We start from the raw sequence: 25,528 nt of genomic DNA, 5'->3' as shown, positions 1-25,528 counted from the left end.
AACTAGAGGATGTGACAAAACAAAACTGATAATTGGGGGTGAGGGTGCATGCTGGTGACTTTTCTTTCTTGAGGCCTGGGAGGGGAAAGATGAAAGGATATCACACCCCATATATATATATACACATATACATATACATATATATGAATGTATGTGTATATTAAAGTCAAACTGCTGGTTTGGAATGCTTCCAGCTGTCCTGCAGCCAATCCCCAACTCCTGACTTGAAGACTTTTTAGTGGTGACATGGTCTGGAAAAAGCCATGTTTGCATCCTGTGTGCTCTATACAAGCTTAGCGATTGAATTAACAAAACCTTAAAACCATGTATATTCTCTGTTTTCATCAAAAATCTTCCCAGAGCCAAAAAGTTATTCTGTAAACACCAGCCTGCTGTGTGCCCGGTAGTGTTCAATGCTCTGGGCTAGAGCAGGTAGCAGCAGACACGATGTTGGACATCAACAGATAGATGTCCAGTTGTCACAGGCAAGACAGAGTACAGAGCAGCGGTGAGGCACCGAGCATGCTTGTACGTCTAAGGACTTAGGGACAGCTTCCCCAAGAGAGCATGTTTGAGCCCCAAGCCCCGAGAGTAATGGAGTGCAGTGTGAGCTGGGCTGCGTGTTGGAGAAGAGAATTGAAAGATGAAGAAATGGGGAAAGATGAAGTTCCAAGGGAACAGGACTCTGGCCAACTTAACGTCTGCCTAGAAAGGAGGGAGAAAGCCAAGGGGAGATGAAGCTGGGAAGTCACAGGTATGGCTGCTGTACTGAGAACACCACTGTGTGGGCACGGCGCAGAATCTGGGCCGGAGGTCAGGTATGGCAGAGGCCTCAGGTACAAGATACACAGTGTAAGCAAGGGGAAGTGGTGAGGAGGAGTTGGTTTAGGACGGCCTTTCAAGGTTGACCTCAATCGGATATCAGTGTGTTTCAGGTGATGTCACTGGCCAGGTAGGTAGCAGGTGTTCTGAAACGCTGCTGCTTTTCTTTTGCTTCCTTGTGGAAATGGGTCAGGATAGGATGGGCAAAGGTAATTAAACCTGTCAGACCAACACCTTGTCATTCTCCAGACGCATACTCTAGATACAGCAGGCAATACGTTCATAAACAAGTAGTCTAGCAACTATTGGACAGGGTTAGTCAGTATGAGTTGGTCCATATGGGTTGGTCATCATCTTGGCAACAATATTCTCTGTTTGGCTTATGATGAGATAAGAAAAGGTACTTATATTGGCAGACTTATTTAGAATTTGGTGTTCTAAATCTCTTAACGCACCTCTTTGTTATCAGTGCTGTTGATACTTCAGTTTTCTTAGTGAGGAAACTAATCGAAGGAGAGGTTAAACTTGTCCACACTCACAAAACTAGTGAGTGGATGGCCTTGGATTTGACCCAGGTTTTCTGGCTTACAGAAAGTAATGTTTATATTACATTATTTAATTCCATAGATTGCTATATTAATAGAATGTGATTAAATGCTCCACATAGTAAATAATGTTGGAATCTAAAAAGTTTATATCCTGTTCAGTTGAACCCTGGGAAGAAAAGAACATTTGAGTTGGCTTCAAAGAATTGGGAGATATTTCAGCCATGGGAGAAAATGACTGTAATGATAAAAATAAATACAAGGACGGAACTAAAGTTTACTTAACAGTCACCACGTATTAAACACTGTTTTGACCCTTATCATAGATTATCTCATTTACATCCCTTTGAAATTTTATGTTCTGTTTGTAAGAAAATACACAGATAGATGTGGGGAGAAAGGGACTCTGCTTTACTGCTGGTGGGAATGCCGACTGATTCAGCCCTTTTGGAAAACAGTATGGGCAATTCTCAAAAAATTAGAAATTGAGCTCCCATTTGACCCAGCAATAACACTTCTGGGAATATATCCCGGGGAGGCAAAAAAGTATAGTAGAAATGACATCTGTACTTGTATGTTCATTGCTGCACTGTTTACAATTGCCAAAATCTGGAAAAAAACCAAGTGCCCAAGAACAGATGACTGGTTAAAGAAACTTTGGTACATCTACACAATGGAATACTATGCAGCTGTTAGAAAAGATGAAGTCATGAAATTTGCATATTAGTGGATCAACATGGAAAGTATCATGTTAAGTGAAATGAGTCGGAAAGAGAGGGATAAACGTAGAAATATTGCACTCATTTGTGGAACATAAAGTAATAGAGTAGGAGACTAACATCCAAGAATAGTAGAAATAAGGACCAGGAGATTTGCCCCATGACTTGGAAGCTGGCCTTATATGCTAGGGGAAAAGACAGCTCAGATAGAGAAGGGAACACCGAGTAAAGGGTGTTTGCAGGACCTGCTCAGGTTGGGAGATGTGTGCTTAATGTAGACTGTAGATTGCACACAATGGCCACTCAGTGCCTCTATAGCAAACCACAACACCCCAAAGGAGAGAGAGAACAAAAGGGAATGCCCTGCCACAGAGGCAGGGTGGAGTGGGGGGGATACTGGGACCATTGGTGGTGGAGAATGGGCACTGGTGGAGGGATAAGTACTCGATCATTGTATGACTGAAACACAAACACGAAAGTTTGTAAGTCTGTAACTGTACTTCACTGTGATTCACTATTAAAAAAATAAATAAAAATAAAAGAAAATATGCAGATGTAGAGGCGTTTGCTCATATTTACAGTGCTAGAAAGTGGGAAAGGTGAAATTGGAGTCTAATGTATTAGGACTAACATTTTGTCCTAAGGGAGGAGAATAATGAAAATAGGTCTGAGTGGGATGGTGCAGAAGTCTTTTGCGGATTATGAGGATTTTATTTTAATTTTTTATTTTACTTTGGGTTTTATTTATGAAACACTGTGAGATAGACCCTTACAGAACTGTTCATGATTAGGTTTCAGTCATACAGTGCTCCAACACTCATCCCTCCACTAGTGTACATTTCCCAGCGCCAGTGTCCCCAGGTTCCCTCCCGTCATCCCCCACTCCCACCCCCTGCCTTCCTCTATGACAGGCGTTTTTCTCTTCTCTCTCTCTCTCTCTCTCTCACTGCCTTTTGGACATTGTGGTTTGCGATACAGATACTAGCGCTAAAACATAGGTAAAGGGATTGTGAGGATTTTAAATGCTACTAGATTTATTGCTTAACCCAGTCATCTTTGGGGTATGTTACAATATTGTAACCTGTCCTTGGACCTGTAACTTGGACTTGTCCTGTTACCGGTTTCTGCCCAGTACTTGGAGAGCCATGCCAGTGTGCTAAGCTGGAGAGAATGTGGAGAAATTCAATTTTATAATGAATTTTGCCCTTTAGGTTTTAATTTTTTTTAATTCTTTGTGGTACCAGGGATTGAACCCAGGGCCTTAACATGTGCAAGACAAAAGTTGTCCTTCTGAGCTATATCCTCAGTTTAGACACCTGCAATTTTTTAATGGTAGTTAGACTTGCTTAGCTTTTTGTATTTGATGTTATTGGGGGCTCGAAGTATCTTCTGCAATAAGTATGATTGTGAACTCTCTTGGTGGTCAGAGAGTAAGAAAGGCTGGTGCTTGGAGGATGGGGCAGATCTAAAGTGCAGAGAGAGATTGTTGGTTCTGTTGGGAGGAGTTTCTTCCCGGTCCCGAAACAAAATGGGATTCACTAGTCATGTTTAGTATGCTGTATTGGAGCAGGAGAGATGGTTTTTAGTAGAACTTTTGGTGTGTGAGCCTTGATTCAGTCCACCCCGCAGGTATGTATGAATATTTCATGGCCAAGAGTAGTCTCTGCATTGAAACACAGACTCATACATTCATCAGTTAGGCCAAAAAATAACAAATACAAACTCTTCTTATCTCTCCCAACTTTTCCCCATCTCTCATATACACGTGGTCATTTTGAACATTTCTTGTATCCTAGTTATAGATATTTGTGGGGAAATGAGTCAATTATATTCCATTTTAAGAGGTCAGTCATAAACCTTCACAGAGGAATTGATAGTTGCACATAAATTTTTTTTAGTACTGCATAGGGTTTTGTAAAATGTTCAGATTTTTAAGCAGATACAGCCTATGCAAGATATAGGAAGTTATTAGGTAGTTTGTTGTCTCTGGAATGATAATGAGTTAAAGTGAGTGAAGGATGCTGGCACAAAATATTTGGCATAAGTGAACTTGAGCTTGGAGGGAATACATAGGAACACCCACCTTGAAGCAAATATATATGAGGAATTGTGTCTGGAAAATAATTGCTGCTTGCATCATTGCTCATTATTCTTACTATTGTTTGAGCAAGAACTGGTTCCATAGTATGACACCATAATGAACTTAATTTTTATCCTATTGAGAATGTGGGGGTAACATGACTTCTTGGATTTTTGCTAGTTCACTGATACACGGAGACTGGGCTGACGGATTTGTTTAGAGAACTATTATTCTCGATACAATAGAGAACAGGAAAACTTGTATAGAGAACAGTAATAATTCAAGAGATGTAATGGGTTCTGAACTTTGGAAAATGCAGGCAGGACATTGGACTGTGGTCAGTTGTCCCTGATAAACAAAGATTCCATAGACTAGCTTTAATATTTATTTTCTCACAGTTTTAGAGACTGGGAAGTCCAAGGTACTAGCTGGTTTGTTGGTCATTAGTCCTATTTTGTGATATTAAAAAAAACCCCAAAATTTGGTGTGTTTATAAAATGAAAGTATGGCACACATGAGAGCAATCTTAGGTGTGTGTGGCCTCAGGATCTAAGTAATTTGCCCCTGACAATAGGTCATTTTTAGTGTGGCAAGGGACACCTACTGGTAGTCATGTTTTACCTTTATCCCTTCTCTCTGTCATGTCCAGTGCTGTCTGAAGAGGACCTGTGCTTTTTTTCTTTTATCCTATGCCTCTTTATGAATGTTAGCTGATTTTTTAATGTTGTGGAAACCTAGAAGTCATTGGCAGGTAACACAGTCTGAGCTGTTCCTTTTAGAGAGCTATTTGCAGATGTGGTTTTGGGAAACATTGCATCCAGATTTGTTCAGACACATTTTCCTTGTTTGGGCATGCCACATATTACTTAGGACTGTAAGTATCATGTGTAGTCTGTGTCTCTTTTTGCTGGATCACAATATCCAGAAATGTTGACATCCCTCGCATTTTCACAAACTGAAAACAACCATTGAATACTACCTAAATAAGTACCTAAACAGTACCCAGAGAAGTGTGTTTAAAAAGAATAAGTCATGTGAAGATTGGGAGTATCATGAGTCTATATGAATTTGCAATGTATAAGGAAGCATGTGACCTTTCTATCTTTACCTTTTATTTCCATATTAACTTATTTCCTGTTATTGATTATATTTAAGAGTTAACTGTTCAACTTAGATATTGTTCTTAAAATGTCGCTGCTTCCTTGAGCTGAAAATGATTTCCCTGAAAATAAATGACCTGGGAAATAAAATTCTGTGCTCTCTGTGTGTTTGTGTGAAGGTGGTGGGGGGGGCGGGCAGGTGTGGGGGCAGGTGTTTGCCTTGCCTGGGAAACCCAGGAACGTCCATGTGCATGGCATGAACTCTGCGGCCAGCTGTGGCCTAGCCCTGCCCAGGCTTTTAAAAGCAGTCACTGACGGATGTTTTATGGAAAAGGAAAAGGGCATTTATGTTTACTCTAAGAAAACATATCTAAAACTTGGAAGTCAGAAGAAAGCACTGTTCTATCAGTGCTTTGCTAGGGATTTTATTTAACAGACCCACCTTAGAAATACTTAGTTTTAATTCTTGTTTCAACATTGTTTTTTACTATTGTTTAGAATCCAGAACTACAAAGTTATGTGTTATCTTATAGATTGCCATTAGGGGAAAGATAACCCTAAAGATTATGGTTTCTTTGCCTGTAGCTTGTTAACTTCTTTTTCCTCCCTTTCAAAAACACTTAAGAAAAAGTCTTTTCTTATGGACTAGGTATGCCTACCATATGCATAAGCTCTTGGAAGTAACTTTACAGTCTCATTGGTTTCTTTGTTAATAAGTTTATTAATCTTACAATAATTTTATGCTAAATAAAATTTATGGTGCACGTTCATTTTATATTTGTGTGAGTAACTTTTTTTTTTTGCTTTTTGGGTTACACGTGGCAATGCACAGGGGGGTTACTCCTGGCTCTGCACTCAGAAATCACCCCTGGCAGTGCTCAGAGGACCATATGGGATGCTGGGAATCGAACCCGGGTCGGCTGTGTGCAAGGCAAATGCCCTACCCACTGTACTATTGCTCCAGCCCCCACTTTTCATCTTTTTGAAAGCATCACTGATATTTGTATAGCATATCTGTCCAGTACCTTCACACTCTACCTAAAAATTTTCTTTATGTGATTCAATAAAATTAAAAAAAATAATCTTCCTAGGTCATGCAAAGTAATACACAAAGGTTCCAAACTTGTAGTAGGTAAACATGTTAGTATTATGTTTCTGCAGTAAAAATTTAGTGTAAAATGAGGTTTTAATTAATAAAACAGAGTAATAAATTTTCCTTTCTTGCAGGCTTAAGCACATAAAGCAGCCACAGTGGAGAAAATAACATTTGGAGATACTTTTCTGTTGCAAGCGACAGAGGGAAAACCAACAGAGCAGTGCACTCCCTTGTGTATCTCATTGTCCTGCTTTTAGTAACTCCGCTCAGTAATGAAGTCATCATTATGTCCTCAACCAGTGAAGTAAATGTTGATATCAAAGATTTCCTAATGAGCATTAATTTGGAGCAGTATCTCTCACACTTTCAGAAGTTTGGATTTAATACTGTGAAGGATTGTGCAGGCATAAATGACGGTGTGCTCCACAAAATTGGAATATCCCCCACAGGACACCGGAGGAGGATTCTTAAACAGCTACAGATCATCCTGCTTAAAATGCAGGACATTCCCATATATGCCAACGTTCAAAAATCAAGGAAGATTGATGAAGCTTTGCAGGATTACCATGTTCCAGCTCTTGATCAGAATACTTGCACAGAACTTTTGGCGTCCAGTGGCGTTCACGTACCCAACCCAGAGCATTTGAAGGGTGTTACAAAAGGTCTTGGCCAGATTGATGCCCGTGTGGAAAATAGTCAGTCTCTTAAATCAACTGATAAGATACTGCTTCCTGCACATAACTTTCCCATTCCAGAAGAAGAACCTCAAGAACCACACTTGAATTTGAGTTCTTTTCAAGGTTCTTTGCTTGATAGTAAAAATATTACAGTCGAATCGTTGATTACAAGGAAGACGGTGGATGGCACAATTGAAGAACAGCCTGAAAAGATTGATTTGATCTCCAAAAATGTGAACCAGCTTCCCAAGGTGGACCCTCAGAGTCTTTCTTTGCTTGGATGTTCAGTGTCAGAGACAAATGCTGGGAGTGGAACTAATGGCTTAGTAAAGAGCTCCCCGCCACCCCCGTTCTTCCAGTTCCAAGGAGAAATGGTTGTAAATGATTTGTATGTTCCGTCATCTCCAATGCTAACACCTATGAGAAGCCGTAGTAAATTGGTTTCAAGACCATCTCGATCTTTTCTCTTGAGACATCGACCTGTGCCAGAAATTCCAGGGTCAGCAAAAGGAGTTTCAGGGAGGTAAGAATTTTGAAAGTATTGTATGTATATGTTCAGCCTGGGATAATAATAATAGTTTTTTTGTTTTGTGGATTATTTTAGGTTTTTCTTTCTTTCTAAATTTGATTTAATTTATATATTCCACCAAACATTTGCTTTTTTTAAGTCTTTTTCCCTCATGCCATTTCTCTTGTATATTATTTTCCAGAGCCTGCTTTCAGTTATGGCTGAGTGGACTCTCTTGCTTTTTGCATTTCATTGAGCCCAGCCTCTTCTCTAAATCCTAACCAGTTTGACTCGGATATTCTTCCCCATACCTTTCCTCTGTACCTGCTCTGGTGTTCCTCCGTGTGACACTTCTGGAACTTGGTTGATTGATGCTACCTCCCCTTGGGGTTATCTGTTCATTGACGGGAGTGGAGGTTTGGGGGCTCTTACTGCATCTGCCTGCAGCTCTGCTGCCTTGGCAAGGATGAACTCAGCTCACACGTAGGGAGCACTTTCTTGGCCTGCAGTGTGCCAGAGAGGAAGGGGATCAAAACCAGCCCATCACCATTAGGGACCGAATCCCTGAGGCGCCCAACCAGCAAGTCAGGTCACTGGAACCTTGAAGCCACTGTGGCATCTGACAGAAGCTGATTGCATCAGCAGAGAGTTTCCATCCATTTCTCACTGTCACACCTAAAATAGTTGTGGTTTTCTTCAGGGTGGGTTGAGATCTTTTCCATTGTCTTTGCTAACCCCGGGCCCTGCTGAGAGTCACAAGGCTGTCGAAGTGTGGCAGCTGTGCCGCTGGCAGCTCGTACAGGGTTTCCTGCGAGGGCTCTGGACTGGTATTTTGCAAGCGCCTCCTCTGCCCTGCTGTCTAACTTGGCCTCAGGGACCTTCACAGTTGTGCGAGATTCTGCTCATACTTAGTAAAGGAAACTTGGACGTTTAATATTTGGAAGAGAAAATGTAGCAGTTCAGGGCATTGCTTCCTATTAGAACATAAACTTTTGAGTTTATGGATCCAGAGACCCTAGTCTTTATCTCTGAGTCCTTGATGCCAATAACATTTCATGGTATTTACTCAGAAGTCAATTGTAATAGTGCCATTTATTAAGTACTTACTTGCTAGTTTCTTTTACACCTTTCTGTGGGTTACCTTACATTTTACAGAGGACCTGTGGAGTAGGTAATATTTATTTAGTTACAAGATAACTGAGCCTTAGTGAGATTTGCCAGTATTACAGGAGTTGTGTGCAGAGATTTCATTTCGTTACCTCTGACTCTGGAATCCACTTTTTTTTTTCTTTTTGGGTCATACCAAGCAATGCACAGGGGTTATTTTTGGCTCATGCACTCAGGAATTACTCCATTACTCCTGGAAGTGCTCGGGGGACCATATGGGATGCTGGGAATCGAGCTTGGGTCGGCCGCGTGCAAGGCAAACACCCTACCCGCTGTGCTATTGCTCCAGCCCCATGGAATCTACTTCTTTAGAGGTAAAGGATATTCACTTCTGAATTAGTAGTTGAATACTGTCACTGTCATCCTGTTGCTCATTGATTTGCTTGAGCGGGCACTCTCCATCGTGGGACTTGTTACTGTTTTTGGCATATCAGTTACGTCACGGGTAGCTTGCCAGGCTCTGCTGTGTGGGCAAGATACTCTCGGTAGCAGGCTGTCTGAGAGGGGTGGAGGAATCGAACCTGGATCAGCTGCATACAAGACAAACCTCCTACCTGCTGTGCTATCATTCCTGCCCTACTGAATCAGAAGTAAATATCATTAAAATTTATAACATAAGAATTGCATATAATTTGTATGTTGAGACTTCAGTTTTAACGTTCTTTTGCTAATTTTAAAGAACTGGAGCAATAGCACAGTGGGTAGGGCGTTTGCCTTGCATGCAGCCAACCCGTGTTCAATTCCTCCGGCCCTCCCAGAGAGCACGGCAAGGTACTGAGAGTATCCCGCCTGCATGGCAGAGCCTGGTAAGCTACCTGTGGTGTATTCGATATGCCAAAAACAGGAACAGCAAGTCTCAGAATGGAGATGTTATTGGTGCCCGCTGGAGCAAATTGATGAACAATGGACGACAGTGCTACAGTGCTAAAATAACAGTATTTTAGGTGTAGACTTTGAAGCTGTGTATTTAGAAGGGAAGACTCTTTTGGGGAACCACAAGGACAGCTTCAGATACAAAACATTTGGTTTAAATTGTAAGCGAGACACGCCCTTTTTCATAAATTGTTGACAGCTTTTGTTTCATTGATTGTAAGTATAATTCGCTTTCCCATGGGAGACTTGTTATTAAGTATTCTGAATAACAGAATTCCATGTGTCTGAACCTTTAAAAATGAAAGTTGAGAGACTGGAGAAACAATTCAGTGGGTAGTGCATTTGCTTTGCACGAGGCCAACACAGGTTGAATTCCTGGCATCCTACCCGGTCCCCTGAGCCAGTATTGATCCATGAGCACAGAACCAGGAGTCAGTGCTGAGCACAGCTGGATGTGATGCCCAAATCCAACTACAAGATAATAAAATAATAAAAACGAAAGTTGGAATAATGTTGAAATTAGTAGTCAGTAAATTTGTACTTTGTCATACCATTGCCATTTTTCTCAAGGTAACCCACCTTTTCTTTTTTTTTTTTTTTTAATTTTTTATTGTGGAAAGTTACAAAGTTACAAAGTTTTCAGGTTTAAATCTCAGTTATACAATGCTCGAATACCCATCCCTTCACCAGTGCTCATATTCCACCACCAAGAATCCCAGTATAGCTCCACCCCGCCCCCTCACACCCCAAACACCCCCCCGCCCCTAGCCCCCCCACCCTAACCCCCCCCCCGCCTGTGTAACTAATAAATTTCACTTTACTTTCACTTTGATTGCATACAATATTTCAACAAAACTCACTATTATTGTTTGGAGAGTCTCTCCCCTAAAGTCAGACCTGCTGAAAAGGAAGCATTAGGTAATTTGTTTTCCATTGCTGAGGATGAAGAAGTGTGAGGTCGAGTGACCACCCACCTTTTCTTTGGCCATGGTAGAGAGTATCATCTTGGAACAGTGGTGCTCAGTATCAAGTATGTTCTTTTTAGACTTCAACCACTAGTTTTTCCGTATGTTCTTTGCCTGATTTGCAAATAGCAATTGCAAGAATTTGGGGTTATGATATGACTTTGAAATATAAAACTGGATTATAGAATCCAAGGATTTCTCTAATCAAATGAAATCTAATGGTATTTAGTTCATTCCTTGATGCACCAGATACATTATAGAAATGCTGATAACGAGGAGATCTTTCACTCTATTAAAGACTTCGTAGCTATGGAAAGGACTATGGTGATAGATGTGTTTTCCTAAGATACTTTGTTTTGCTTTACTTCAGTATGCCACCCCGCCCCCTTTCTTCCCACCTGTGTGCTTTTCTCTTAGTGTGCTTTTGCCCGATAGAAGGCTATGGCAATTTTGGGCCTCCTGAGCCTTTTGGCACCATTTTCTATAGAAAAATGGTGCCAAAAGTGCTTGCTTAGTAACTCTGGCAAATCTTTTTCTTGATAGTCTGTTATGATGAATGTTGATCTTTGATGTTACTATTGTAACTCCCAACTGCAAAGTGATTGCAGCATGTTAAAGGCTGCAATTAACAAAACCACTGAAAAATCATTAAATTGTTGTTGTTTTATGGATCACACCTGGTTGTGCTCGGGTCTTACTCCTGGTCTGTACTCGGGTTACTCCTAGGGACGTCCCGGGCACCATGTGGGGTGCCAGGGATTGAACTGGGACAGCTGACTGCAAGGCAGGTGCTTTGCCTCTTTTCCTACCTCTCTGGCCTATGAAGTATTTAAACATTAAAAAAAATAATATTTGTTATTTAAACATTTAAATAAACATATACTGCTGTTATTCACTTAATAGACTGTGGCTCAAACATTTTGTTTCTGGGCCCCACCTGGTGTTGCTCCGGGCTTTACTCTTCCCTCTCAGGGATTGCTTCTGGCGTTGCTGGGGTGATCTGGAATTGAACTTGCACATCTCCTAGGGGTTGGCTCTATTTTTACTGTTGCCTTGGACTTCCTCCCTGAAGTCCTGCTTGTTCTTTTTTCTCAAGAAGGCTGGACTGGCTTGCACTTTAGGTTGGGCAGTAAACCTCAGGATCTCCTTAATATATTTTTAAAAATTTTATCTTAAGAGTAGTGAATTATAACACTGCATAGTGATGTGTATGTGGCTGGAGCGATAGCACCGCAGGTAGGGTGTTTGCCTTGCATGTGGCCGACCGGGGTTTGAGTCCTTCGTTCCTCTCGGAAAGCCCGGCAAGCTACTGAGAGTACCCTGCCCGCACGGCAGAGCCTGGCAAGCTACATGTGGTGTGTTCGATATGCCAAAAACAGTAACAAGTCTCAATGGAGACGTTACTGGCGCCCGCTCGAGCAAATTGCTGAACAGTGGGACAACAGTGCTACAGTGCTACAGTGTTGTAGTGATGTGAGCATCCCTGCAAATCTGCATCCATTTATAGTTCAATCTGCTCATCTTTAAATCTGAGTCATTTTTTTTTTTTTAATGTCCTTTCCTCTTGAGGGTCCCATCAGAATTGAGGATTGAGGAATCAGCTCCTTATCACCTGAGGCTGGAGATCTCTCCCTTGGAGGTCTCCAGTCAGAAACCTGCCCAACCTGTTGCCACTTTGTGGGCATCAGGGGCTGGTCCTGTGGGAGGCTTCTCCTGGGAGGCCCTGCCTTGGAGCTTTAGGCAGGAAGAAACCTGTGTCTTTCAGCTCGGGGGATACCTTGCTCCTCTTCCTCTGGAAGGATTAAATGTATCTTTCATGTGACTTTTTTTAAAGTTACCCTTGGCACAGATGACAGCACCCTTAGTGGAGTAGAGCCTCAGTGTTTGGGCAGTGGGTGGAAGCAAGCGAGTAAAGATCTCTGCAGAGTCTGGTCTACGGACTGCGCTTCCGGATTATTCTAATACTGAAATGTACTCTATTGCCAGAGGGATTTCAAAATTTTAATCTAAATCTGATGTCCTCGGTCTGTTTTGAACTTGTTATGAAAAATAAAAACCCTCCATATTTTTCTTCCACTATTAATGGTTTGATTTATTCTCCAAGGAGGGAGGTGGTATCTGTCTGCATGATACTTGGAACTAATTACAGAAATTGCAGTGGTACTCTTTTATTTTTCATAATTAAAAGTGTTCCACCTTGGTTGAAAGCTCTATTTCGCACTGCGAAATTTGCTGCTTGATTAAAAAGTTTTATGATAACGCAGACTTCAGTGTTATAATCCTTCTGTAATTATAATTTATTCTTACCTAAGGATTTTTTTCCTCCACAGATTGAGACTTAATTATCTGTGCATTAAAAATTTTACATTCTTAGTGTATGATGTAGTTAAACCATTTATGCTTTCTGAGTTCAGATTTGTATGTTTTAGTTAGGCAAAAGGTAATTCTTAAGACAGTTTTCTGATTTTAATTTTTTTAAATTGAGGATCAAGACATTTCAGTCTGCTCTCTAATTATTTTCATGTTTTTCTTTTGAACTCAAATCTGTAATGACCTGTGGAATCTCTTGTGAATTGTGAGAACTTCATTTTAAACAAAATTTTCTGTATAATGATCTCTTTATGGTATGTAATTATCTTTTTGGTGTGGCTGCACTTAAAAAAAATCTATTGAAGTTCTGCTGGACAAACTAAGGTAAATGTTGCCCTTTCTGAAATAACTCTTCTGTGAAAGCCTTTCATCTGTAATATTTAGGAAAAAATGTAAAAAAAAAAGAAACCAGCATCTGTAGGTATGTTGAATGTTCACTTTGATCATCAGATTTATTCTTTGGTGACTTGGTATGCCAATTTTTTTTTCAGATTTGTCTGTTCAATACCTGCAATATAACAGTCTATTACAAGAATATGTACAATTTATTTTATTAGCTTGTTGATGTATTTTCTCTATTAGAGATGCAAGTTGTTTGTACTTTTAAGAATTTTGTGATAAAGGCATATGTACTTTAAGTGCAAGAAGGATGGTTTGGTGGAACATTGCCTTAAAAAAAAAAACGCAATAAAAATAGCAGCTGTTGGATTGGAGTGACATTTAAGCAGGTAGAGTGCTTGTTGCTGACCTGGGTTTGATCCCTGGTACCACATATGATCACCGCAGCTCTGCCAGTAGTGATTGATGAGAGCAGAACCAGAATAAGCCCTGAGCACTGCTGGGTGCTCCCCCAACCCCTGCAAACAGGGCGAACATTGCAATGGCCCATTCTTACCGAGTGTTTTTATCTGGTAGGTCTTAATGCTTGTTTCACTCCTTCTCTCATTAATCCTCACCACGTTCCTACAAAGCTCTTGCTCAGAGCAGCTTGTTAGGTAACTCTTGACCAGAGTCACAGAACATAAAAACCCCAGGGCATCCCCTGGGATGATGCCTGCTGCTTTTCTTTTTCTTTGTTTTTTATTTTTAATGCATGCACCATTTATTGGACAATATAAAGCACATAGAAGCTCTCTAGGTCATGTGAATTTCTAGTTTGACATCACTGTGTTCCAGAGCTGTTTATCATGGTCAATATGGTTTTCATGCACTTGTAGCTTCCATTCAGTTCCTTGAGCGTCTCTGGTGTTTGCTCCTCTGTTTCTTTGAGAGATTGCTCTGAGAGTTATTATCTGAGAAGGCTTCAGTTGAAACTCCTCATCTTTCTGCATCCTGCACTGGTCTGTTTCTGCCATGGTTTCTTCCTTGGCTTATTTTAGTCACTTCACTTTTCTCTTTTTTTACTTCTAGCTTATCTTGGACCCCTTTTCCTACCTGGAGAAGCAGGTAGATCCCTTGGGACTGGCTGGTCACGGTGAGGCAGTTTTAAGTCAGAGGACTTCTTTTATGAGTTTTTAACTTTCACCAGTCAACCTGTTTATATTTGAAAGAAATAACTGGTGAGGAGAGATGAAAGAAGGAAAGATTTTGGGCTTTGCCCTCAATTCAAAATTGACCTTGAATTCTAGTTTCGTTTTTCTAGCTCTAACCTCATTTCCTCTTAGTGGATTGGGACACCAGGGTTCCCCTCATAGGGCTGTTAAAAAAATGAACTATGGGATGCAGCTCAAACATAACAACTTAACTCTTAGTAGGTATTAGTAAAGTAGTATATGTGACAATTTATAGACAGTTGCTAATCACCAGTTTTCAGTAGGTTTTTGCTTTAAATTTTGTCTAGCCAATAGTAGAACCAACAAAACGAATTGTAAAATGCCACTTAATGGTTCAGAGTCTTTTTAAAAATTTGTGCACATTTTCTTTAATAAGATTTTCTTTCTTTCTTAAATGAACATTATGTTTTGGGATAAAACTTCTGAAGATAGTTAGCCTAGTTGTTCTTTTTGTTGTTGTCGTGGGGGGCTGGGGAAGCATGCCTCACAGGGCTCAGAGCTTATGCCTGATTCTGCTCTCAGGAGTAAGGGGGCCTATATGAGTTGCCAGTGATTGAATCATGGTTAACTGCATGCAAGGCAGTATTTACCCATTGTATTTCTTTGACCCTAGACTGCTGAGTTTGAATTTCCAGATGAGTTTCTTTTGATCTGTGTGATTGTGGAGAAGTTATTTAACTTTTTTTTGGAGGGGTGGGGGAGGGTTGTTTTGGGGCCACACCTGGAGATGCTCAGGGCTTACTCCTGGCTCTGCATTCAGTAATTATTCCTCGTGGGCTCAGGGGACCATATGGGATGATGGTGATAGAACCCAGGTTGGCACCATGCAAGGCAGTCGCCTTTCCTGCTGTACTATTTATCTGCCCCCATTATTTAAATTCTTTGCTAGTTTTTTTCACCTAGAAAAATAAGTATGGGCAGATAATTGTAAGTTTAAACATCATTTAGATACATGCACCTGTTTTCATATATGTGCAGTATCCTGGGATCCATACCTGACACTGTGTAAATGACCAATAGGAATCAGCAGTGTTTGCTGTTAACATTAAATTACCAAAGATGCAGAAAAGTCGAGTGCCACTTGATTTAAAAGTTAAGGTACATTAGTATGTACCATCTATCTATGTCAGTGGGACATAATTTTGAGGAAACAATTATAGTTGTATACTAGCATCAAGATTTTAGTGACAGAGTTTGACTTATTTTGGAACCCTTCTGGCAAATAGGTATGTCTGTCTCTTGTCAAAGGCAGCTTCTTAGACAACTATTACTTTCTTCCTTAAAAAAGGTTTTACCATCATAGTATGTCCAAAACGATCATTTCACCTGTTTATGAATTTTTTAAATTTTGGCACCAGCTATTGGATACAGGGATTCAGGTCCTTGTCTTGCACAGGACTGATCCCAGTCTGAACCCTGGCACTGCTTATGGTCCCTGAGCACATCCGGGAGTGACTCCTGAGCACAGAGCCAGGACTAAGCCCTGAATACCACATGCATGTCCCCCCCCCAAAAAAAAAAAATCAAATCAAACCATATGGTGAGTGTCTAGCACATCTTGCTTAACTTTGATCTCCAATTATGTTGTTGCCTGTGGTTGTAGTTTGTTTTTGTTTCTGTACAATAATCTGACGTCTACTGTTGATTAAAATTCCATATTCTAAAAGTCACCCATTATTTTATATGTATGTTTTTTGGTATTCATACTTATTACATTCACTACATGTTCATTAAGTATATAAATAATGCACTCGTGTTCACAGAAGTTCAGTTTATACTGTGTGTATGTATTAGCATAGGTTTATTTTCGGTATAAAGGTGGATTTTCTTAATATGTTTTTTGTAGGAGCCACTCCTGGTGGTAGTAGGAAGCCACCGGGGCTATAGCCGTGACAAGGGGCTGGGCGGCACCGCTCTGTGCCAGGCATAGGACTTGGAGCCTCCCACGTGCCACGCCTGTGTCTTGCTGCGTAAGCTATCTCTCAGCGCCTGAATTGATGAATCGTGGCAGATACAGGCCCCGGTGGCCCCTGCCGTAGTCATGATAGAGAATAGATCATGACAGGTCTTGAATAAAAACCGTCATCCCCCACAGAGTTGCCCATTTGCAGAAAATCACCCTCCCCTCTCAGAACAGGCAGCTGCTGATCACACCATTTTTACCAGTTCTGGAAGGACAGAGAAATGGACTTCAGTACAGTGAGCTTGGTGTACTTTCACTCAGCACAGGGATGCTCAGGTGCATCCAGTGTGGCTCAGGGGCCCGGAGCCCACCGAGATACTCGCCTGCCAGCGAGGCACTGACCAATTGAGTGCAGAGGTTCAGCAGTTCAGTGCTAGGCGCTGGCAGCGCCCGGGGAGTGATAGGGTGCTGAGATGGGGCCTTGTGTATGCGGGCTCCGTGCACCTCAGTGCTCTGAGCGGGGCCCTGGCTACGTTGTGATTTAAGCTGGGTGGTATTCCCGTGCGGTCCTGCTACTTCTTTAGCATTTAGCTGTCGGTAAACTTATCTCATTTTTAGTAATGAAGAATAAAGCTACTATGGAGAAAGATCGCAAAAGATAGATATTTGCAGTCTGTGGAGTTTCCGTGATCGAATAGTTGTAATTGAATAGTCTGGTCAGTAATTAACCTTAGTAGTAACTGCCAAGCAGTTTTGTCAGTGTGGATACACATTCTTGCCAGTCCAATTTAAACATACTCGTTAGCGTTATCTTTTGTTTGTTTTGGGGGCATACCCGGCAGTGCTCAGGGTTTCTTTTGCCTCTGTGCTTCAGGGATCACTCCTGGCAGTGCTTGCGGGGCCAGTTGTGTGGTACTGTGGCTCAGTCCCTGGTCTGATGTCTTTCCTGCTGCATTATCCCTCCAGCCATTCTACAGAGTATGTAGTTGGTATCAAGTTGGTCTTGTCTTGGTCAAGTGGCCATTCAAATTTTTTTGCATTACTGAATTGAGATTTTTCTTACAGATCTTAAGGATTCTTGTATTTTGGATGTGAGTCCCTTGTAAAATATATGGCATCAGTTTTATGTTTTGCTAAGCTTTAACTTTTCAATTTCTTCTTTTTCTATGATTTTATGGTTTTTAATATTATTTAATACATATTTGCATACCGTAAGATTGCAGTATTGTTATCTTCAGTTTTGGAGTTTTAGCATTAACAGCTAAATCTAAATTCTATTTGTTTACTTTTTTGTCCACATTGGAAGTAACGGTCGATATTCTTTTCATCGAGTTATTCATTTATACAACAATGTTTGGTGAAGAATCTATTGCCATTTAATTGCTTTGACATCTTAAAAGAAAAATCAGGCACCTGAGTGTTAGTACAGCAGAATGGGTAAGGCACCCATAAGATCCCCCGAGCCTCATTATGACTGATCCCTGATCACAGAGCCAGGATTAAACCCTGAGCACTTCCTGGTATGACCCCAAACCCAGAAGAATTATAAACAAAAAAGAAAAATCAGTCGAACACAGATATATGGGAGGATATATGGACGTTTGTTTTGATTCAGTATATTTTTATGTCCATCCTTTTCCTATATCATGTGCTTGCTGTAATTTTAGGCTGAATTTTAAAATTGCATAATGCAATCTCACAATTTCATTGTTTTAAATATTGGTTTTGGCCATTGTAGGTTATTTGCATTTCCACATTAAATTTTTTTGTTAATTCCTGTGACATTGTCCACAGGGAGTGGGGGGATATTTCAGCATTACCGGTTGTAGCATTGGGTGCCCTGGACATTATCTGGATGTAACCTGAAGGCCCCCAGCACACCAGGCTGGTCCAGGTATCCATGTCACCACAGGTATACATGTCCCCTTGCAGTGAACCACATCCTGACTGACTGAGAGTTGCCTGTGGTCCCCTGACCCCTCCTGACCAGTCCTTGGGGCAACCCTTGCCCATCCACCAGTAAATGTTGAATCTACGTTTGAAATTGAAAATGTTAAATAAGCCACCTTTAATTTTCAGGATTAAATCACATTTGGCCATAATATATTGGCCTTATATATTGTCAGATTCGATTTGCTAACATGTTTTTAATAATTTTGCTTCCGTGTTTATGAGGAATATTTTTTTCTTATTTGTGTTATCTGTAGTTTTTTTTTTATTTCTTTTGGATTGGTTCTGTTAATAAGTCTATCCTTATAGAATGAGTTTGTAAGTATCCCTATCTCTTCTCCATATTTTCTGAACTAGTTTTTTAGGGTTGGGAGTATTTATTTTCTAATGTCCAATGGAATTCACCTGTGAAATATCTGGGCCTAGAGTTTTTATTGGTATGTAATTCACTGTCACTGTCACTGTCATCCTGTTGCTCATCGATTTGTTTGAGCGGGCACCAGTAATGTCTCTCATTTAAAACTTATTGTTACTGTCTTTGACATTACATAATTAAATTACTCTGATACATATAGAAATATTAAGATTTTATACTTGTTTTTGCTCAATATTGGTAATTTATGTTCCTGTGAGATTTTATTTCATTAAGTTGTTGAACTTATTGGCATACATTCTTTCTTCTAATGCAATCATCTCTTTAATGTTGGCTGAATTTTTATTGATGTCGATGTCTTTTATTTCCTTGTATTGGAAACTTGTGTCTTTTTCTTCACTGAGCATTTTTACTGTCTCCCCTCCCCCCACAGAGAATCCTCTTTGTTTGCATTTCTGTGGGGAGGTTGGACCACACCGGTGATGCTCAGGGCTTACTTTTGACTTTGTGCTCAGAGATCATTCTTAGTGGGCCTTGGCAGGCATTAGTGGCTGCTGTGGATTCTGCCTGGCCAGCTGCAGGCAAGAACTTACATGCAGTTTTCTCTCTTCAGCATCTACGGTGATTTTGAAATTTATCCATATTCTATTCTTTTCTGTTAGATTTCTGACTTGCACTTCCTTGGATCTGTGTGTGTGTTTGTGTATAGGCACACACATATATAATATATACAGAAATACATAATGTGCGTATAAAGAATGTCATCTTTATCCATGATTTAGACAGAAAGTAATGTACATAATAACACCATGTAATTGCAATATATATTAATAAAGTTTATAGTAAGGGCACTGTCCTGATCCTTGTTTTAGATGAACACTCATTCATTTGGTAGTAGGTATCATTATTCTTTGTTCCCACATGGTTTGACCCTATTATTGCTGTTATATTGTCTTCTATTGAAATTATCTGTTAGATGTTTTTCTCTCCCCAAACAGCAAGCCTAGATCTTCTAGAATAGTTTTTGTGCATTTATTTTTATTAGTCTAGGTGAATTTCTGTCTCAACATTATATATCTAATTATGGAATAATTACACAAACACTGATGCTAGTTTAGAAAATTTGTTTCTCACATGGCCAGCAGTTTTGAATTTTTTTTTTTCTATTTATATAAGCCTGGAGCAAATATTTTGATTTAATTTTTGTGAATTTTAAGTGTGAAAATAAAACATGGATAAAGTCAAATAAAAACACATTTTAAAAAATCATACATTGTGCTAGCTGTTTGGTTCATTAAAGTTATAGTTTTTGTGAGTATTCATTTTTCTACCCCAATAGAATATGTCTGGAAATAATCCTCTACTCAGTAGTGACATCCATTTTTCTTATATCTACTTCAACTCATCAGTTTTCCCTTTTTGCTTTAAGCTATATCCGAGAGAGAAGAAATGGTACTACCTCTACTGGAAAGCCTGTAATGCAGCCAAGTGAGTAGCAGCCTTTAAAGTCTCTATAAATGAGCACTCCTGTGATTGCCTAAGTGTGTTTAAGCCCTGGTGGAGAAGGAAGCCCACCTGTGGGATAGTGAATAATGGGCCTGACTGACTACTAGGGTTCGTAGTTCTTCAGATACGTTGAGAGGTGTATGAATAAAAGACAGTGAGATAGACTGCAAGAAATTTGCACATGATGATGTAAAAGCCTCCCTCCCCCACAAACGCGAATGTTCGAGCACACACACACACACACACACACACACACACACACACACACACTTTGTCATTAGTCACAGGAAAGACATTTAACTAAATTGAGTGGTTTCTAACAGTCTGAGGTACAGGACAGAGATGTATGGAAAGTGATTTTGCCATGGTAACAGGAGAACTCTATCATTGTTCCTGTGGTAAATGGATCGCAGATGGAGGGTTTCCTTTCTTTTCTTTTCCTTTTTTAATATTATGCCTATACAAGTTGAACATATGTCTCGACAAGGAGAAGGCAAACACTTGCTACTTGAACCTTTAAAACTTTTTACCAGATTCTGTCTATTGTAAGCAGTACTGCAAGGAACATGTAAGTGCAGATGTCATTTCTACTATACTTTTTTGCATCTCTGGTTAAGACTGTAACAGTACCCCCACGATGGTTCACTAATAAAAAGAAAAGGAAAAAGAAATAAAACTTTTAACCACAGCTGAAAAATGCAAGGGTAACAATTCTTTCCTGCACATGAGTATGATACAGGATTTTGAAACTCCATGAGACTGTTACAGGTATGTTGGTATAGCTGTGATCTTAGAAAAGTGGGTTCTGGTATTTTGAGTGATGCTGCATCTAGCTGTTGTGAATGTTCTTGACAAGGACAATAGATTTAGTTTAGTTTTACATTAGTAAAATGATGATGATGACAAGTCTCACAATGGAGACGTTACTGGTGCCCACTTGAGCAAATCGATGAACAACAGGAGGACAGTGCTACAGTGCTACAGTCTTACATTGCTAATGCTGTTTTAGTGTGTTTAGGACATTTTCCTGTTGTTAGTGATTTTAAGATGCTAGCAGGTCCTAGAGGACATGGCATGCTTTTTGTTTCATTTCTTCACAGTATTCAGGCCTTACTCCTAGCTCTGTATTCAGGATTCACTCCTGACAGTACTCAGGGAATTAGATGTGGTGCTAGGGATCGAACCCTGCTTGGCATTGAAAAGGGCTTGGCCACATGCTACACAGTACCTTATCTGTTGCATGAACTGTCTGGCTCTCACATGTAAGACTTGAGGAAGTGAGTAATACGCCCTGGTTGTTGACTGAGGGCCATAGGCGGAGAATGCTGTGTCAAAAGGAGAATGGATTTGGGAGTTAGACTTGAACTGTGGACTCTCAGAGAATAAAGCTTATGATACCACTATGATATAAAAACATGCCTTGATTTTTTTTTGCAATTTTCACGTTTACATCTTTCCATTCTCATTCTATAATTTCCTCAAAGATTCAAATGAAGAAAATTCATCTTCCATCTTTCCTTATGGAGAGACCTTTCTCTTCCAGAGACTAGAAAGTCCTAAGGTTAGTCCAATTCGTTTAAAATTTTCCATATTAAGTTCTTAGCTCTTCTACTTGTATTTGTCTTCTTTCCTGAAGCTGTTTGAAGAATGCATTATATTGGAGAGTGAAATTTCAAGTCACTATAATTCTGTTTAGTAAATCATGGTAAATTGGTATTTTTTGACATAATTATAATAAAAGATTTCTTTCAGTTTGAATGTAGGAATAAAAGACAGTGCATTTTTAATTTTTTTACAAGATGTTATTTTATAAAAAGACAAAATTAAAGACAGCAAAAGATAAAACTTCCACTTTATTTTGACTTATTTCTAAATGCAACCTTGCAACTACATAAATATTCACTTTATCTTGCTTACATATTTATTCACTTTATTTACAGTCTTTCTAGTTAATGTGCTCTTTTGCTGTTAACCCTCCACCCCCACCCCCCAAGTCTTGATAGAATACAAATTGGAAGGCACTGGGAAATTAGGAGAATAAAAATTAATAAATTTTATTCTTGATTAGCATCTTTTTTTTCCTGCACAGGAATGTTTAATCATTAATAACAAATTACTGACAAAGACATTAAAAGTCTATGTTTTCACATTGTTTTTATTAAAAATTGATATAATTAATATTTGTTTAATAAAACTATACCTTTATGTTGTGCATCTTTATATAATAATGTGATACTAAAATCCTGTTTTCTTTAAAATAGAAGAGATGTATAAGGAATGAATTTTGGGCCAATGAAGAACCAGCTAAGGGGGAAACAACTACTGATAAAACCTCTCTTATTGTCAACTCAAGGTATGAGGCCATGACTGATGATTATTATTTTTTAAATGGATTGTTATGCAATATTGTATTTCTTACATGTTATATTTGTAGGAAAATAGCTTGTACTGGAAGTTAAAACAATGTTCCTTCTAAATATTTTGGAAGTTTTCTCATTTTAATTAATTAGGAGTAAAACCCAATTTGTTAAAGATAATTTTTAGGAGATTAGTTTTTTCTTTTTCCCAATTGTAACCACTTTTATTTGCCCAAAATTGGTAAATGCATGGTTGCCGTGATTGCTCTCTCGAGATAATTTTTATTATGGAGAAAGTAGTGCAAAATGTCATTAGGTGAGGTGCAGAATTTTTTTACAAATATAATGCATTTATTACAAGTTTAGCTTTGCAAGTTATCCCATTATTTGGTTCACAAATAAAAATAAAGCTTGTCAACGTAAATTTTATTGTCTTCATAGTTTTGTTAGAATTCATATGCTAGATCATTGCTATCAACTCTATGTTTTATGTTTTATTTATTATTCATTTGCCAGTAACACTCTTGGGGTTTCTTATGTTGACACTAAGTAATTGAGTATCTTAAGTATGCATTTAATATGAGTCTGTTATAATGCAGATCATGGAAGGGATGAGTTTAATCATCCTTTAAGGGAACAGTGGAATTTAAAACACTGTATTGAGAAGGATGCAATTTGACTCGGGCACATTTATTTCATTGATTGGCAAAAACTCTTTTTATAATGAGTTTTATTATGCATTAATGGCTGAGTGAATCTGTTTCATCTTTCCTCAAATCTATAGGAATATGCTTCATTATTAGGAATGTGTGCCAGGAAATATAATGTTGCACAACTTTACCTCCTAAATGTGGCTTGTTTCCTTGCTAGCAGTTTGGCATGGTTTTGTTTATATTTTTCACTAGCATTATAAAATACTAAAGCTCTTCCCAGTCAGACAGACTCCCTGCTTTTGTTTTGCTTTATTTTGTTTTTATGTTCCATTGGATGCAACAGCAGGTCCTTAGAGTAGATTAGAGACGGGTCACAAGGGCAACCAGATGAAACTAACTCCAGATAGGTGATCTAGTGGTTCAGGATGTTTCCCAAGGATTAGTGGTTGAACTGCCACTTCCTGGTGCTGGAGAAGATCTTGAAATTGTGAAACAAAGGATAGGTCGTTCTCTGTCTATCCTCCACTTTCACCCAGTCCCCCAAATAAGGAAATGCTCTTAGTGATGAGGCAGATAGTACAGGAGGTGAGGCGCTTGTCTTAAATGTGGCAGCCGCAACAGGGGTTTGGACCCTGGCATCACATATGGCTCCCGGAGTACCACCAGGGATCACTCCTGACCACAAAGCTGCTAATAGCCCCTGTGCACCCCTGACACAGGTGTGACCCAAACCCCTGTGTATTCCCCTCCAGGTTTTTTAGATATTAGTGAGATAGGCTAGTGCACAGGGGTCCTTGCATCGCTCATAGCCTACCCAGTTTTGATCCCTGGCATCATATAGGGTTCCCTGAGCACTGCTGGGTATGGCCCTAAAACAAACAAGATTAAAAAAATATTAGATTAAGTTAGATATAAGAAGAAATGTATCATTTATAGTACCGTTCAAGTATATCTTAGTGTCATATATTTCTGAGTAATTGTCCTCAAAGACTTAAAAGTGCTCAGGAGTGGGCCAGAGAGATAGTTCAGGGATTAAGACAGACTTGCTTTGCTTTAGTGCAGGGGTTTAGGTATACTTGATTGCATTGTGGCTGACCCTAGTTCAAATCTTGCGCACCACTAAGAGCCCCTTAGGACAACCAGGTGCCACTCATGAGCGCAGAGCCAGGAATAGCCTCTAAGCACCACCTGCTGTGGCCCTGATTTTCCTCATTTAACAATAAAAATGCTTAGAAGGATTAATTATACTTTGAGATTTTCTTGTCCTTAAACTTCTGTGATTAGTGTATAAATTCTTTTTAAAAAGTTAGCAGTGGCTTGAATCTGGTTTTTCCCTTGTTAATAATACCATTCTGTTCCGTTTAGTATATATGATAACCGGAGGGAGAAGTTAAGTGAAGACAAAGTAGAAGATATTTGGATACCTCGCGAGGACAAGAGCACCATTCCGGTCGACTCTGCTTCGGAATCAGAATACTCAACAGTGGAGGAATGTTTTCAAAGTTTAAGAAGAAAAAATTCAAAGGCATCTAAGTCTAGGACTCAGAAAGCATCAAACTTAGACCCTGTTAATAGGCATAGTTATCCCCTAGGCTCAACCAGCGGGAGCCCCGACTCTCCAGTCATTTCAGCCAATGCAATATCCCCCTATGCCTGCTTTTACGGAGCTGCTGTGAGGAAGGTGAAATCAGGATGGCTCGACAAACTGTCTCCTCAAGGGTGCGTATGCATGTTTCTCAGTAGCATGTTGAAAAGTCAAGATCATCCACTTCTAAACCTGCTAGCTTTCTGCTTCTGCTTCCTCCCCTCTAAACACACATGTAACAGATACAGGACTGAGGGACTTCCTTGGCTGGTTTGCCAGTGCTTGTTTTCTGACCTAGGGAGGGCCATGTGAAGGCTGGCTTTCGGTTCTGAACAATTAACGCAGAGGGGCACAATTTCACATCTAGATATTTAGATGAGTTTCTAGATTTGCATCACAATGGATTTTTGCAGAGAAAACAGTACTGATTCAGTTAGTATGACTCGGACTATACTTTTTAGCTTTGCTGATATCAGAACACTATTCTGTTCGGGAATACAAGGCTTATTGTAGTCAGTGGACATGATGCCATTGTTAGATTTAGGGCTTTACTGTTGTGACTGGTAGATTGTTTTTATGTTTGTGTGTTACATGGGAGATCAGAGTCTCTTGAATTTAAAATAGATTTATCATTTGAGATATTTACAAAGACATCTGTCCTTTAAGCATTTTTATAGGACTTAGAAATCTTTAGGGCAGGAGGAAATTATTTGTGTGTTTTTTTTT

The 25,528-nt window shown here is 39.6% G+C and overlaps 1 protein-coding gene across 2 annotated transcripts in view; it reads left to right on the top strand.

Annotated features, from left to right (window-relative positions):
• ARAP2 (ArfGAP with RhoGAP domain, ankyrin repeat and PH domain 2) overlaps positions 1-25,528 on the top strand; it is a 193,079-nt gene that overhangs the window by 19,051 nt on the left and 148,500 nt on the right. For both annotated transcript variants that reach the window (XM_055138467.1, XM_055138468.1), the window contains exons 2-6: positions 6,494-7,562; positions 20,131-20,189; positions 21,692-21,768; positions 22,469-22,560; positions 24,583-24,936. In XM_055138467.1, the coding sequence (XP_054994442.1) occupies positions 6,649-7,562; positions 20,131-20,189; positions 21,692-21,768; positions 22,469-22,560; positions 24,583-24,936 (1,496 nt within the window). In that variant the 5' untranslated portion in view covers positions 6,494-6,648. The remainder of the gene's footprint in view (positions 1-6,493; positions 7,563-20,130; positions 20,190-21,691; positions 21,769-22,468; positions 22,561-24,582; positions 24,937-25,528) is intronic.

This window comes from Sorex araneus, chromosome 5, assembly GCF_027595985.1.
Source record: "Sorex araneus isolate mSorAra2 chromosome 5, mSorAra2.pri, whole genome shotgun sequence".
NCBI lineage: Eukaryota > Metazoa > Chordata > Mammalia > Eulipotyphla > Soricidae > Sorex > Sorex araneus.
Note: the sequence above shows the minus strand (reverse complement) of the source record. Positions and strands in the feature narration are given on the sequence as shown.